The sequence below is a fragment of the Crotalus tigris genome, unplaced genomic scaffold (genome assembly GCF_016545835.1).
Source record: "Crotalus tigris isolate CLP2741 ecotype Arizona unplaced genomic scaffold, ASM1654583v1 scf7180000017668.6805642782:7212621, whole genome shotgun sequence".
In the NCBI taxonomy this organism is placed as follows: domain Eukaryota; kingdom Metazoa; phylum Chordata; class Lepidosauria; order Squamata; family Viperidae; genus Crotalus; species Crotalus tigris.
In genome coordinates this window covers 3,146,947-3,161,111 of record NW_024096554.1, presented here as the reverse complement: position 1 = coordinate 3,161,111, position 14,165 = coordinate 3,146,947, and the positions used below count along the sequence as shown (strand labels likewise).

General features: G+C 35.0%; 1 protein-coding gene across 5 annotated transcripts in view; it reads right to left on the bottom strand.

The window, feature by feature from the left end:
• The window catches only part of KIF6 (kinesin family member 6), a 129,352-nt gene that overhangs the window by 48,481 nt on the left and 66,706 nt on the right, over positions 1–14,165 (bottom strand). For all 5 annotated transcript variants that reach the window (XR_005556016.1, XR_005556017.1, XR_005556018.1 and 2 more), the window contains exons 14-15: positions 13,309–13,417; positions 1,101–1,156 (exon numbers count right to left, since the gene is read on the bottom strand). Coding sequence is in view for 2 of the 5 variants with exons in the window: in XM_039337099.1 (XP_039193033.1) it covers positions 1,101–1,156; positions 13,309–13,417 (165 nt within the window). In the remaining 3 variants the exon portion in view is untranslated. The remainder of the gene's footprint in view (positions 1–1,100; positions 1,157–13,308; positions 13,418–14,165) is intronic.

Here is a 14,165-nt window from a genome sequence, read left to right as displayed (position 1 = left end):
AATTTAAATTTAGAACAGAAACCCATATGTACCAGTCTTACAATTTTTATAAATATATTATTACATGATTTTAGACAAGTCTCAACTTCAGCTCTCATTATAATGATTAATATCAATTTTCAGATACAAAGCAACATATTCATGGTAGCAATTCATTTATTTTTTTGTTCTATCACACAATAGTAGAAAAAATATTCATTTTGCAGTAATATATTTTGGTAATTGCAACTTAGCTGCAGATTTAGCACTTGTGAATTCTACTCTTTGATCCCTTTGAAAAGTTGGGAGAACTACTAAAATATCCAACTAAGATCACTTCATTGCAAGCATGATGGCATACCACTGTATATCATGGAAAGTGGCTAGATTTTTTCCATACCTCTGTTGTGAAACAACGATCGCTCCAGTGGAAAATCAGAATGTTAAAATATTTGCGGCAGAATTTTAAAATAGAGTCAACCACTGTCTCTCATGACCATTAGAAATCATCAAGACTGTAATATGGATTCTACATTGCATCAAGTAGCTCACCAAAAGGTCCTCTGATGACCTTTGTGGTAAAGAATATCATATTATTAAGTGTTGGCTAGCAAATATAAAATAATACTGATATGATCTGGACTTCATTGAGCATACTAGAGTAGCCACAAATGCTTGATGGAATCTAAAACAAAAATACGAGTAACGTAAATATCTAGCTTCAAGTACAGATGGGTATAATTCCTATGTGCTGGTTTTTCAGTATAATTCTATCAGGGAAGTAGCCACATATGATTTGATATATGCCATTCTTTATAGTCATATGACAAATAAGCTATATTGTTTCTGTTGCCCAATTAGCATAATCAGAGATAAGAGGAAGAATTCTGACCTTGAGATTTATATAAATTGGATGTGTATTGCTAGAATTAACAGAATGGACTGAAATTGAAGAAACAAGCTTATTAAACAAACAGGAAATTAGTATAAGTGATAAAATATTGCTAATTATCAGAATAGGGAAAAATCTAATTAACTAATTCTAGTGGCAGGTATAATGTTTTAGTCAGTGTAATATGTAATATAATTTGGATATTAAAAAAGGAAATATTCATACTTACTGATTTGATGTCTTACATCATTTACTTTTTGTCCCAAAGATTTTGCTTCAGCAAACCTGATAAAAACAATTGAGTTTAGAATTTTTACTAATGTATAGTACAACTAGTCAACGTTTCTGTATTATTTTTACTTGTGGTTTGCCTGCGCATTAAGTTAAAGCTGAATCTACGGCAATGAATCACATTAGACCAGGGGTCTTCAAACCTGGCCCTTTTATGACTTGTGGACTTCAACTCCCAGAATTCCTCAGAGATGCATGCTATTACTGAACTATATCTTTTTCATTCTGCATTCTGATATTGTTAAAATTATTCAGTATCCTCACTCACCAAATCAAATGTTTTGTTTGTCTTTGTATTTTCCTAAAGTTATTTCTTTAAAACAAATATTTGAAGGAAGGAAGGAAGGAAGGAAGGAAGGAAGGAAGGAAGGAAGGAAGGAAATAATCAAATATCCTAAACCAGAGATAAGAAATAATAGCAATAGCAATTAGACTTATATAGTGCTTTACAGCACTCTCAGAGCAATGTACAAAGTAGAAGCATTATTTGCACATTGCCTCCAACAATCTGGGTCCTCATTTTACTGATTTTGGAAGGGTGGAAGGCTGACTCAACCTTGAGCTTTGTCAAGCTTGAACTATGGACAGTTTGCCTGCAATACTACACTTTAACCACTGCACCACCAGGGCTCTTAACATAAAGCATGATTTAGCCCAAGTCCTACTCTTTTTCAGCCCCCCCCTTTTTAAAGCAATATTAACATTTGATCTTTTCTTAGAACAAAACAATTTTTGTTTTAATTTTGCTAGCCCCCCAAAGTCATGTATTGAGATGGGTGGCCATATTAATTAATTAATTAATTAAACAAACCAACAAATATCTATTCTAAACCAACAGGTGCTAATCTCTCCCTGGTCTAAAAAAATTGGTATCTCTTAGACCGGGATGTGAGTGAATTCAGACTTTGCTGGTAAAAATGTCTTATATGACATTGCTTCTACTAGTTACATTTGGTTTCAAGATGCTTTCTAAATAACAATAACTCTGTATGTATGAGTTAAAGAAGGCAACATGTCTTTGAAGATAACTCTGACTTATATATGGACAGAGTTATATTGTTTTCTTGTTAATTATAGAGAAGTGATCTACCATTGCCTTCTTTTGGAATGTATTTTGATTTCCTGTCCAGCCTATAACACTGGAATTTCCTGGTGCCCTAGCATGCAAGCACTAACAAGATCTGATTCTTTTTTCAAGATCAGTCACGATTTGCTACTTGCTACCACTGCTGTGACTAGCTCTGCTTTTATAACCTCTCAAGTATCATGATGCTTTAATGCTATTAATAAAGTTATAATAATTAATGAGAAGAGATCCCATAAGCAATATCCTGAGGACAAATGGAATGCAGGAAAGTTGGGAACTTCAAAACCAAGCTGTTGAATGGATAAAAGCACACTATTCTGAGAAGGAAAAATGGGAGGGCACCAGGGGAAATCATTCTATATGATTAGTTTTGTTTTTTTCCCAATTTTAACTGAATTTAGAATCCAAAGGGTATATAGAAAATGGAGAGTGGGAATAATCACTAAAGAGTCATGGCAACACATAGAAGTAGCCTTTGCTTAATTATGGTAATTAGGACCAGTAACTCCATCCCTAAGTAATGTGGTAGTAAGATGCGGTTTTAAAGTGTGACATCATGTGACTATGGCATCTTGCCACAGCAGTTGTGGCTTAGGAGAATACTGCATGATTACAGTGTCCTATGGTCATGTGATCACTGTTTGCAACCTCCCACCAGCTTTCCCGATGACTTTGCTTATCAGAAGCTGGCATCGAAAGTCACAAATGGTGACGTATTCCAAGATGCTGCAACATTGCAATTTCAAGCTGGTTGCCAAGTGCCAAAATTGCAAGTATTTGACTGCAGAAACATTGAGAGAACTGCAATTACAAAGACCCATTGTCAGTCTTCATTCAGCATTGTACCTGTTATCTAACAAAATGAAATTCAATGGTGAAAAAAGTAAGGTTCTCCATTTAGGCAAAAAAACCCAAATGTACAGGTATAGTATAGGAGGTACCTTGCTCAACAGTAGCAACTGTAAGAGGGATCTCGGAGTCCTAGTGGACAATCACTTAAATATGAACCAGCAGTGTGCTACAGCTGCCCAAAAAGCCAACACAGTGCTGGGTTGCATTAACAGAGGGATAGAATCAAGATCACGTGAAGTATTAGTTTGATCTTCTTTATATTTAATTTTAATCCCATTTTTTCACTATGCTCATTGACTTTTATTACCAGACCTTGCAGATTTTTTGCATTTTGGTTATTAAATAGTATTATAAGCATGGCACAAATTATTGATGTTTCTTCCTCCAATTTTAAAATCATGCCCATCTTCTTCCAATCCAGCTTCCCTTCATATTGAGCATGTAGGATGAGTAAATGAAGGAAGAATATATTTAGCAGACATTTCATAGGACTTTAGTGCAACTTTAATAGTACCATTGAATGAGAAGTTGTTGAACTCAAACACATCAAAAGCTTTTAGGCAATTTCAGAAGATCTCAACCATCACAATATGTTTTAACACATTATGGTATTTAACTGATGTGCTACTTGTAATTTGCCTTACAGAGGTAACCTGCATCTGCATATCCAAAGTATTTTCCTCTCCCATTCTCTTTCCTCCAAGACACCCCCCCTCAAGAAAGCTTATACTTAGTAATAATATTTGTTAGTTGGAAAAGGTGTTATAAGAGACCATATTTTACCCCCACTCCCACCCCAAAAATTAAGTAGGCAGATAACACCTGACTAATATGAATGAGTTTATATCTTCAAGAACAAAGTAGCTACATGTAAGAGTCTTGAGGGAGGTTGAAAATGTCATCTTGCAGCCCTTATTGTGATCTTTAAGAAATCTTGTAAGATGGGCTTAATGCCAGGAACTGGAGTAGGGTAAATGTTGTCCCTATCTTCACAAAATGGAAAAAAAGAAGTTCCAGGTAACTAGAGACTCTTTTACTGCTACCCTGATTTACTACTTAGGCAAAATATTTGGCACAGATTTTAACCAGTCAGTTGGTGAGTATTTAGAAAAGAATGCATTGCTTGGCAGGAATCAGCATGATTCAGTCAAGAATAAATCATGCCAGACTAACCTGATCTTCTTTTTTGATAGTGTGACCAGTTTAGTTGACCACAAAAATGTTGTGGACACAGCATATTTTGACTTTAGCAAAGCATACAACTAAGTTTCCCATTACATTCTTGATAGAGAATATGGCGAAATATGCGCTCAACTATTCTACCATTACATGGGTATGTGCAGGTTGAGTCCAGTATTAACAGCTCTAAAGTTTTGATGAGATGTATCACAGGTCTCTATTTTAGGTTTTGTGCTATTAAACAAATTAATAACAGTTTATGAACTCTGCATGGACATAAAAGTAAATGAAACAGGAAATACCTTGGAGAATAGTATCAAGATTCAGGGACAAATAAAAACTCCTATTATTGGGATAAGAAAAATCAAGTATAAATATTAAGAGTATAAGATGGGAGGATCATATCTCGCAGCACCATATGCAAAAAAGATCTGCATGCCTTGATGGATCACAAGTTTGACACAGAAGAAAATAAAAAAGGAAAGGAAAGGAAAGGAAAGGAAAAGCAGTTCTAGGTTGCACCAATGAAGTACAGCATCAATGAAAATCAAAAGATGCCACTATTCTTCTCTAATCTCTGTTGGTCAAACTAGTGATTTCAAAATATTACATCCATTTCTGGGATTGCATTTTAGGAAGGTCATTAACAAACTGGAGTGGGACCAAAAGAGATTAACCAAGATAATAGGTCTGGTAAAATAACTCTAGGAGGAAGGATTATAGGTACTGGTATATTATAGGTACTGGTATATTCAGAAGAGATGATTGAGGTAAACACCACACCTATGTTCAAGTAATTGAAGGGATATCATGTAGAAAATGGGTCTAGAATTATTCAGAATTATTCTAGAATATGGGACAAGAAATAATTGTACAAGAAATTCAGGGACAAATTTCAAAATTTTACATGGGCCCTTGAGAAAATTTTCCAATATCAAGAGCTGTTCAACAACAGAACAAATTGTATCCAAAGTATGGTGGACTCTATTTTGGTGAATATATTTAAATAGAAGCTTGGGAGCAACTATCAGCAATGCTATTGCAGTGGATTCTTGCACTAGATGATCTCCAAGATTTCTTTCAATCCTTACATTCTATGGTTCTATGACACTACGTATAGAATATGTTTGTGAAAACTATTTGTGGATTTCAACTGGTTCAGAATCCAATGAATCATCTGTTGCAAAAAGCATATTACATAAATGCTTAGTTGTATTGGTAATCTATTCATTTTAAGTTTTAAAAGGCTTGAACAGGTTGGGGCCATGCGGCTTAGGAAACCTGTTGACAGTAAAACATATCTGAATGATCTTGCATCTAAAATATTATGTGTTTTATGTAGGCAACCTTTGAAGATTGTTTGGAAGCTCTAGCTGGTACAGAATACCACTAAATTACTGACCAGCATGCAAAGCAAGAGTCATATTACACCTACTCTATGATTTGTACAGCCTGTCTATTTACTGCTAAACCTATTTGATGGTTTTGATGTTGATTTGGAAGATCCTATGTTGTTTGGGTTCAAAGATTGTGAAATTTATTTCCAGTATGTCATAACTGAGCCTTTGAGATACTTGGAAGGGAATCTCTTTGTTGTTTGTTAATGGGCATCCAAGGAGGTAGTTACTCAGCAGCTTCCAAAATAGGCTAGGCATCTTTATATGCAATTCCAGTTTTATCCAGACTGGTTATTTTATTTTGGTTTTGCAGATGACCTCTTCCTATGATTTTACAGTACTTGATCATTATTTTTGATTTGTTACCAAGAAAACTACAGGGACTGGTGTCTCACTCTGTGTGTGTTCCTTGGTTAACAACCCTTCATTCTGTGATTGTTTGAACTTATGGCAGTGCTGAACAAAAGGACTTCTGACCAGTCCCCAAAGTTATGGCCATTGTAGTGCCCCCAGAGCTACATGATAAGAATTTGGGCAGGTAGCAATCCACCTGGACTTATGACTGCAGGCATGCTTCAGCTTCTCCACCATCCTATTTCATCCCTGCTGTCCTGGCCCATCATTGCTGTCTTTTTGCTGCCACTGAAGTCTGGCTATCCATGAGGCAGCTGCTGGCCATTTGTTTTCTACCCCGGGTCACACATAGCGAGTTCTTCACAAGACCTAGGGAAGTTAGCCTCATGTGGCCCATAGCTGTATCATGAAGAGACAGGCTGGACATGCCTCATTGGCACTGGGAGCAAGAAGACAATGAAGGACAGCTGAGATGGCAGGGGCCTTGGAGTGCAGCTGTGACTGAGACTGGATTGGAGCAGCCGTGGTTTGCTGGGTGGCTGCAGCTTTACACCATGCTGCAATGTTTTATGCTGTGGCCACAGCACAGACAGCAGCCCCAGAACAGTGCAGTTCTGGGGCTGCTTGCCACTCCCTTAAGACAGGGACCATGATGCCCAAAAGGCAGAGAATAGGGGTGGGGGGGAATAGACAGTTGGGAAGGGGAGAGAGTCCCCTACTTTGGAAAAACTGAACCTCAGGACTGGGAGGGACAAAGGTTGGAATGGCTTAGAGTCAGGTGTCAGCTCTCCTGGGTAAATTAGATGGGAAACATGACTAGATAAGATAATTCTACTTTATTTTAAGGCTACATTAACAGAATCTGGCAAGTCTGAATGGACAAAGCTCATGCTGCTACTTTCAATCATCTGATCAATTAAGGCATGTCCTTCCTAAGTTTCTTCCTCTGCCCTTTAAGCCACTGGGGGCTCCACTGTCTCTCGTTTGATTATTTTTTAGGTAGCATCTCTTCCCCTCATCCCTCAAAGTCATTTTCACATACCATTATATGGGGTGGCTCAGTGGAATTCAATTAATGACAGCAATAGGGAGTGCCATTATTATGGTTGCTAAGCAATGAAGTCTTGTGATCTCACACTTTACAACTACATTGTTTTGCAAGGGAAATTCTGATCTGATTACCATTGTACCTGTATGTATACGCTCACCCGCATAAATTTTTACAGGTATGTTAAAAATAATAACATTTTATACAAGTATACAGAGCCCACTCAGGTTTTTTTAAAATTTTATTTGTAATGTTGCATAATCATGAAACAATTTCAAAGTAACAAAATCCAGAATTCTGTAAATTATTCTGTACACTTTTGGTTGCTCCTCTATTTTCTGATCTGATTTGGGGCTTGAATCAAGAACAGAGTTTGGAAAAATGTCTCATGGTCTTATATAGTAAATTGTTTTAATTTTGGTTTTTGTTTCCTCTACAGCAAAATAAAATTTGTAGCAAACTAAATTGTAATGACTGGAATGAAGATGCCAAACTTCACTGCCAGGATTTTGGAGTTATGGTTCTTTAAAATTTCATCCTTTAGAAGTGTCTAAATTGCATCTGAATAACAAAGTGACATAATTGCATAGATTGCAATTTATATACATGAAATTTCCAACATTTATTTTTTGTGACTTTGAACAAGTACAAATTATAATATTTTGCTGTTTCTGGACTTAAAAACTGTGCTATCAATTTCTAGTATTTTTGGTTCTAAATTTCAGCAACATGATCACCCTTCAACATGTTGCTCACCCTTAATCTAGAGACATCTGTATAGGTAGCAGAAATGTGAAGATAGCTATGAACGATATTTACAGATTATAATACAATATGTATTAAAATTGAATAGCGTGATGGCTTAGTGTAAAGACTCTAGTCTCCCACTCAGAAGGTTGAAAGTTCAATCGTAGGTATCAGCAGATGTTTCTCTCCTAGGGTGCAAAAAAAAAAAATATCTGCTGCAAACTCCATGTGATGTCAGGAAGGGTATCTGGCTAGTAAATGCTTAGCTCCATCCAGATGCCCCAACTCTACCCAAATTAAGGGATTACAGAGTCATAAAAAGGGAGTTAATATGTATTAAAATTCTTTAGCCTCAACACAATTTTCCAAAATGCTTTTTACTTTTTAAAATACTTTTTAAAGCACAATAAAAAGTATTTACCAAAAGTTATAACCAAATAACCAGACAGACAAACTGCCTCCAGCAAATGGAGCTGACTAGAGCATAAGTAACATGTTCAACAATGTCCTTAAGTATTTCTGATCACTGACAGCGTGTTGATCCATAATATTTCAGTGTTTCCCTTATAAATAATCTCTTTATCTTAGACTATGCGGAGCCACTATTTTACCTTTTGCATTTACTGTAAGTGATCTAAATGTTTTACTGTTGAATAAAAATTTTAATGGCAGACTCTGCCTGAATTGGCAAAGATACTTAACAACGTTTTGTCAGCCTGTGGAATTATTGAGATTTTTAACTTAGGAAAAACATATATCATTCTTGTTCTTTTATTAAAAAAAGAAAAAAAATCTAAAGGATAGAAAGAAATAAAAACACCATTCCTAAATTGAAGACTATCTTTGGGATGAACTCACACTATTATGATTTTGGTGGCTAGGACAAGTTCCTTGTCATGAATTTTTTTATGGTTAGTCATATATGTACAATCAGCCTTATTATCAATGGCATGGAATTAGATGATTATCTGGGCAAAAATTTGTCTATGATAAAGAGTTGGAAAAAAGGTATATATTTCATTTTGTCTGACAAAAGTGGACATGGAACAAAGTAAAAAAAACCACTCAGCTTCATAAGAGGCATACATTGGGTAATTATGTTCTTTGAATTATTGAATTTTTTTTTTCCTTTCAATTTTTCAGCATCTAGTATTTTAAGTCACTTTTACTTTTACTTATTCTAAGCACTTAGCACAATTGGGATAACTGGGCCCTTCCTGGTCAGGTTTTCTTCTGCTTTGCTTCTAATACAAGCAATACTTTGGGCAGCTTTCTGCTTATTCCAGGGCCCCTTTTCTGAAGGCTTTGATTGACATGGGGACACATGGGCACACATCCCTGCATAGTAGGAAAATTCATCTATGCTAGCTAGTCACAAGGTTTCTAGATAAAAGGAGCTATTCATTTCAGCAATGCATCAACCCCTTTGTTTTCTTCTCTCCTACTCTCCTTTTCATTTTTCAAGGCTTATCAGTCTTAGTATTTTGTTTCTCTGGACTCCTTAGTGGTGGCAAAAAATAATGTACTTCTTGGATATTTTGACTCAGTGCTTTCCTATAGATGGGTAAACCTTGCACTCCGTGCTACAGATTTACCATAAGTTAATATTTAATGAACTCTTGGCTGAAGAAACAAAAGGCTTTATATATCTGCCCTTTGGCTGCTAACTTCTGATAAAGTAAGTAGAAAAGAAGTAGAAAAGGAGCAAGACCTATTTCTTCCTACTGTTAAAAACAGCAGAAAGAAAATGGAGTAAGATGAAAGACTACAAAAAGAGAAAGATGAAAGACTACAAAAAAACCCAATTATATATTTTCAATGGCAAATTCTGAACGCATTTTCTGTTAGGTTTACAGGACTAATCAAGCATTATGTTCTGGTAGCCAGTCCCTTGTGGATGCATTAAGTTTCCACCACTGGTGTCTAGCATCCCTTCCTCAAGATAAATGCTTTTTTGCTTTAATAAAAGAAATCTGGCATGAAAAATGGAAATTAATGGAAGTGAGGTGTATGTCAATTTTGAATTTCACTTGAAAAAAAGAATAAACTTAGTTGAAATAAATCAATTCTTCCCAAGAAGCCTGATTTTTTTTTCAGGTTCCATTTTATATATGTTTTCACTTGCTTGATTCACTGATGCAAGAAGATGTCCCATTGAGCTCAAAGAATGACATAAATTTACTGAGCACAATAGGGCAACAGGAGAAAGGGGTTATATGATGATCATGTAAACCTTAGCTGGCCACCCCAGAGCTGCAGATTCATTACAATCCCTCGAAGGATATAAGGACTCTTGTCCTGTTCAGTCGTGATGTGGCAGCCTCTTGCTATCCTAATAATTATTCAATCATCTCTGTTGCATATTTGTACATACTTTGTGCACTTCTGAAATTGGCTCAAGATACTAAAGTTTAGGCCACAAAAATCTATAAACTAATTTAATAGTTAACAGGCAAATATGTTTCCCTCACTTGGTAAACTTTAGGAATAAATACCTAATTTGACTTAGGAATGAATGATAAATGTTGGCATCTTTTATACTACATTTACTTGTGGTACACTGTGATCTGGATCCTATAAACAGCAGATTGATGAAATTTATGTCAGAAACTTGGGTTGGATCCCTTTTTGATCCTTTTCAATCCCATGATTTTATGGTTAAAAAGACTGACAAGTTGGAAGCAATTTAGAAATGGATGAGAAGGAAAAATAAGGTGCCTGAAGAAGTAATGCTAGTGTGGTTGCATGGAGAGGATGGTGCCACCCTACCACAGAAAACTTAAGAAAAATCTATAAAAAGCAGTTCTGTGGACATTTTTAAGTTGTGCAAAGCATGAATTACACCACTGGTTTATGGAAAAACAAATGTAACAATTTCAACTGGGGATATGGGAAAAGCCCAAAAAATAATAATACAGTAAATAAAAAGTAATTTTGAATCAAAACTCCAGCACAGAATGAAAAAGATAGCAATCCTACCATATATATATTATTGGCATAACAAAGATTTACATTTAGGGGAGACTTTTGTTAATTCTGAAATGCATTGTATATATAATCTTACCTAGCAATTTGAATAGTGGCTAGGTCACTGAGTTTTTATATAAGTGGTGGTTCAGCAGTTATATTCCAAATTACAGAGTAGAACTGAGAAGAGTTTGTTTTAAACAAGTGTGATGTAGCTAAAGTTCCCAATGTCATTTGCTAATGGGTTTTCACATACAATAATAAAGCATGCCTTATGCTATTTGTATCATAACATCTGCAGCAGTTACCATGAATACAGCAAAATAGTGTTATCCTCTGCATGTTTACCCAGTAAACATCCCAATTTGATTTATCCCATGTGGATGCTAGGATTCAGACCAAAGGTCAAATTTAAATCCTTGCTTTTACTTTATACTGGGTTCATCTCAAATGGATATCTATTCTGCAAAAGATAGAAAGATTACAGTGTATTGAAGAAAACATAACTGAAATGTGCATTACACAGGGAAAACTGCTTTCTTCTAAAATTAAAATGATATTATTCAGATGTCCATCTAGAGTACCTAAATATTTGGTTTCTCTGTCGTAGGATATCTGCAAGAAGCAATGGATGGAAATTAATCAAGGAGAGAACCAACCTAAAGCTAAGGAGAAATTTCCTGACAAAACAATTAAACAGTGGAATGAGTTGTCACCAGAAGTTGTGGGTACTCCAACACTGGAGTTTTTAAGAAAAGATTAGACAACCATTTGTCTGAAATGGTATAGGGCAGGGGTGTCAAACTGCTGGCCTGCGGCCTGGATGCGTCATGGCAAAACCGTGGCCACCCCATTGCCAGTAATGGAAAAAAAGTCACAATAGGTTGCGACACATCACATGATGTTGTGAGTTTGATATCCCTGGTATAGAGTTTCCTATTTGAGTTGGAAGTTGGACTAGAAGGCATCCAAGGTTATTCTGTTTTGTAAAGCTGCTGCAGATGTTTAGTGTATACTAAACTATATATGTTGTTCTATTATTAATAGTAATAATATTGGAAAAATAAATAGAACAGAAAGCTAAAGTATCTCTATTTAAAAATTAACTAAAAATACAATTGCTCAGTATTTATCACTTTAGCTAAAGATAATGACTGATCATTTATGTGATAATTCTTAAGAAGATAGATTGGAAGATGGCAGCAGAATAAATAATACAATAATGGAAGGCATAACCAGAAAGAGAAAAATCAAAAACAGATGGCACAAGACAGCTAAAGCAATCTAAGGTTTGAGAGTACTATGAAAGAAGATGCAAGACATCTTTCTAAATGCCTCAGTTGATCTCCAGAATCCTGATATTTCTCCTTGCATTCAGTGAATTCTGGAGTTCTGCCATGTTTGTAGCCTAGTACACAAGTGGAAAATTTGTTAGGCAATCTCGTTGGAGTGTGATTAAACTTCCTTAATGGCTATCAACTGAATATTTTTAATATATTCTACGTTACGCTCCCTGAAGCATTTTAACTATTGTGCTATTAGTAAAATATTTTTATTTATATAGGAGAATTGGAAAACTGGAGAAAAACAAGTTCATAATAATTGCTTTATTGTTTTTAACTGGAATTCTACATTCACTGTTCCTTTCTCCAAAACCCTAAAAGATTTTGCAGAGCTTCAAGATGAATCACTAGCAGAACATGCTCAAAGCCCAATTTTCCATTGCCATATCATGGAAATTCCCTAAGACATCACTCTGAAGTTTTGCTACATCAGATTTCCCATACTCATAACATTTAAATATTTATACAGTATATTCCAAATTTTGCTACATAACTGACTGAAGCTGAAAGTTATATGGTATGATCTTAGGTTATAAAGAAATTAATAACCATAGATAGATTTGTGAATAGCGCATTCTCACTTTTTATATTTTGTATCATATTTTTCTTTTATTCATATTTTTCCACAATTACATTAGCCAATTGGCAAATAAATTCTTCATGCATATCCATATTTACGGCATAAGTTTTTATGTGTAAATTGAAACATAAAATGTGTATCTAATTTTACTTATAAAAAGCCACTAAGAGATAAAATATGTTTTTATATCTGTTTCTACACATTTTATGCATTTAAAAGTAATTATATGAATACATTTTCCAGTATTTTTATTATTATGGATAGTTGGTATTCTGATGTCTCTGCTTATCAGATCAGTTTGTAAGATCCCTGATCCTCTAGAACTGAATAGAACTAAATATCCTACACACAAATTCACAAACTTGTGGAAAGTTTTCTACAATAATCCCTATCCTAAACAATGTCCCTTAGGTGTATACACTTCTTGCTTTTTGGTATAGTCTGTACAGTTAATTTATTTATTTGCTTAAATCATCTACATATTATAATTACATATTATAATTTACATATTATAAATTTCTGTCTCCCAGCCAGAGGTATCTATTTTTGCCTACAAAATCTTTTGAATTTTATGGTTGAGTGTAAATCTTACCTTTGTTTAAGGAGTTGTTTATTGTCTTCAATAGTTATGCTATCTACATAATCTCTCTTGAAAATTTCAAAGGCTTCTTGGCGTCCAAGTGACATTTCTTTTCCCACTCCTATTCAAGAAATATATCAGAATGGGTTGATTTGTAGAAATAATATTTAAAAGTAATAACAGTTCAAGTGGAGTTCAGCTCTTAGTAATAAACAGACTACTTGGCTACTGCAGAAATGGTTTGCCAATGCATTCTTCTGGGAGATTTTTGTCTTCCCTTTCTGAAAACAATCTTAGAATTCTCAGGTGATTCCCCTATCCATGTTCAAACCAATATACTGTACCAATGAGTTCGAAGTGATGCTTGTGTGCAGAGAGGATCACTTATGAAACATTTATTTCTGAATTATTAAAGCAATTACCTGTTTTTCCAGATTTTCAAAGCTGCTTTAACAGATGCTCCCATCTATCTCTGCATATGTGCACATGCACAGCTGCTTTATTTTATTATTATTATTATTTTCTAATGAAGTAAACTGGCTGTGCAAGTAAAGACATGCAGAGACAGTCAGGAAAACATTCTGAAAAAGTTATGGCTGCTTCACTTGGCTCCATATATTCTGAAGCACCTCTTTTAGAAGTTACATAGTCCTACTAATCTGGGCCAAGCATTTTTAGCTTCCAAATCAGTCAAGATAAGTTAATGGCTCCTTAAGATTAATTAGAACTTCTGAGAAAATATACAAATTGGACTATGTGAAAAAAATTCTATGGAACTAAAAATCTTGTTAATTTACTTATACTATTGGCCAATTTTTTTTTTCCTCCCAAACCACTCTGGGTCCTGTCTGTCTTTTTTGGAATCAGCA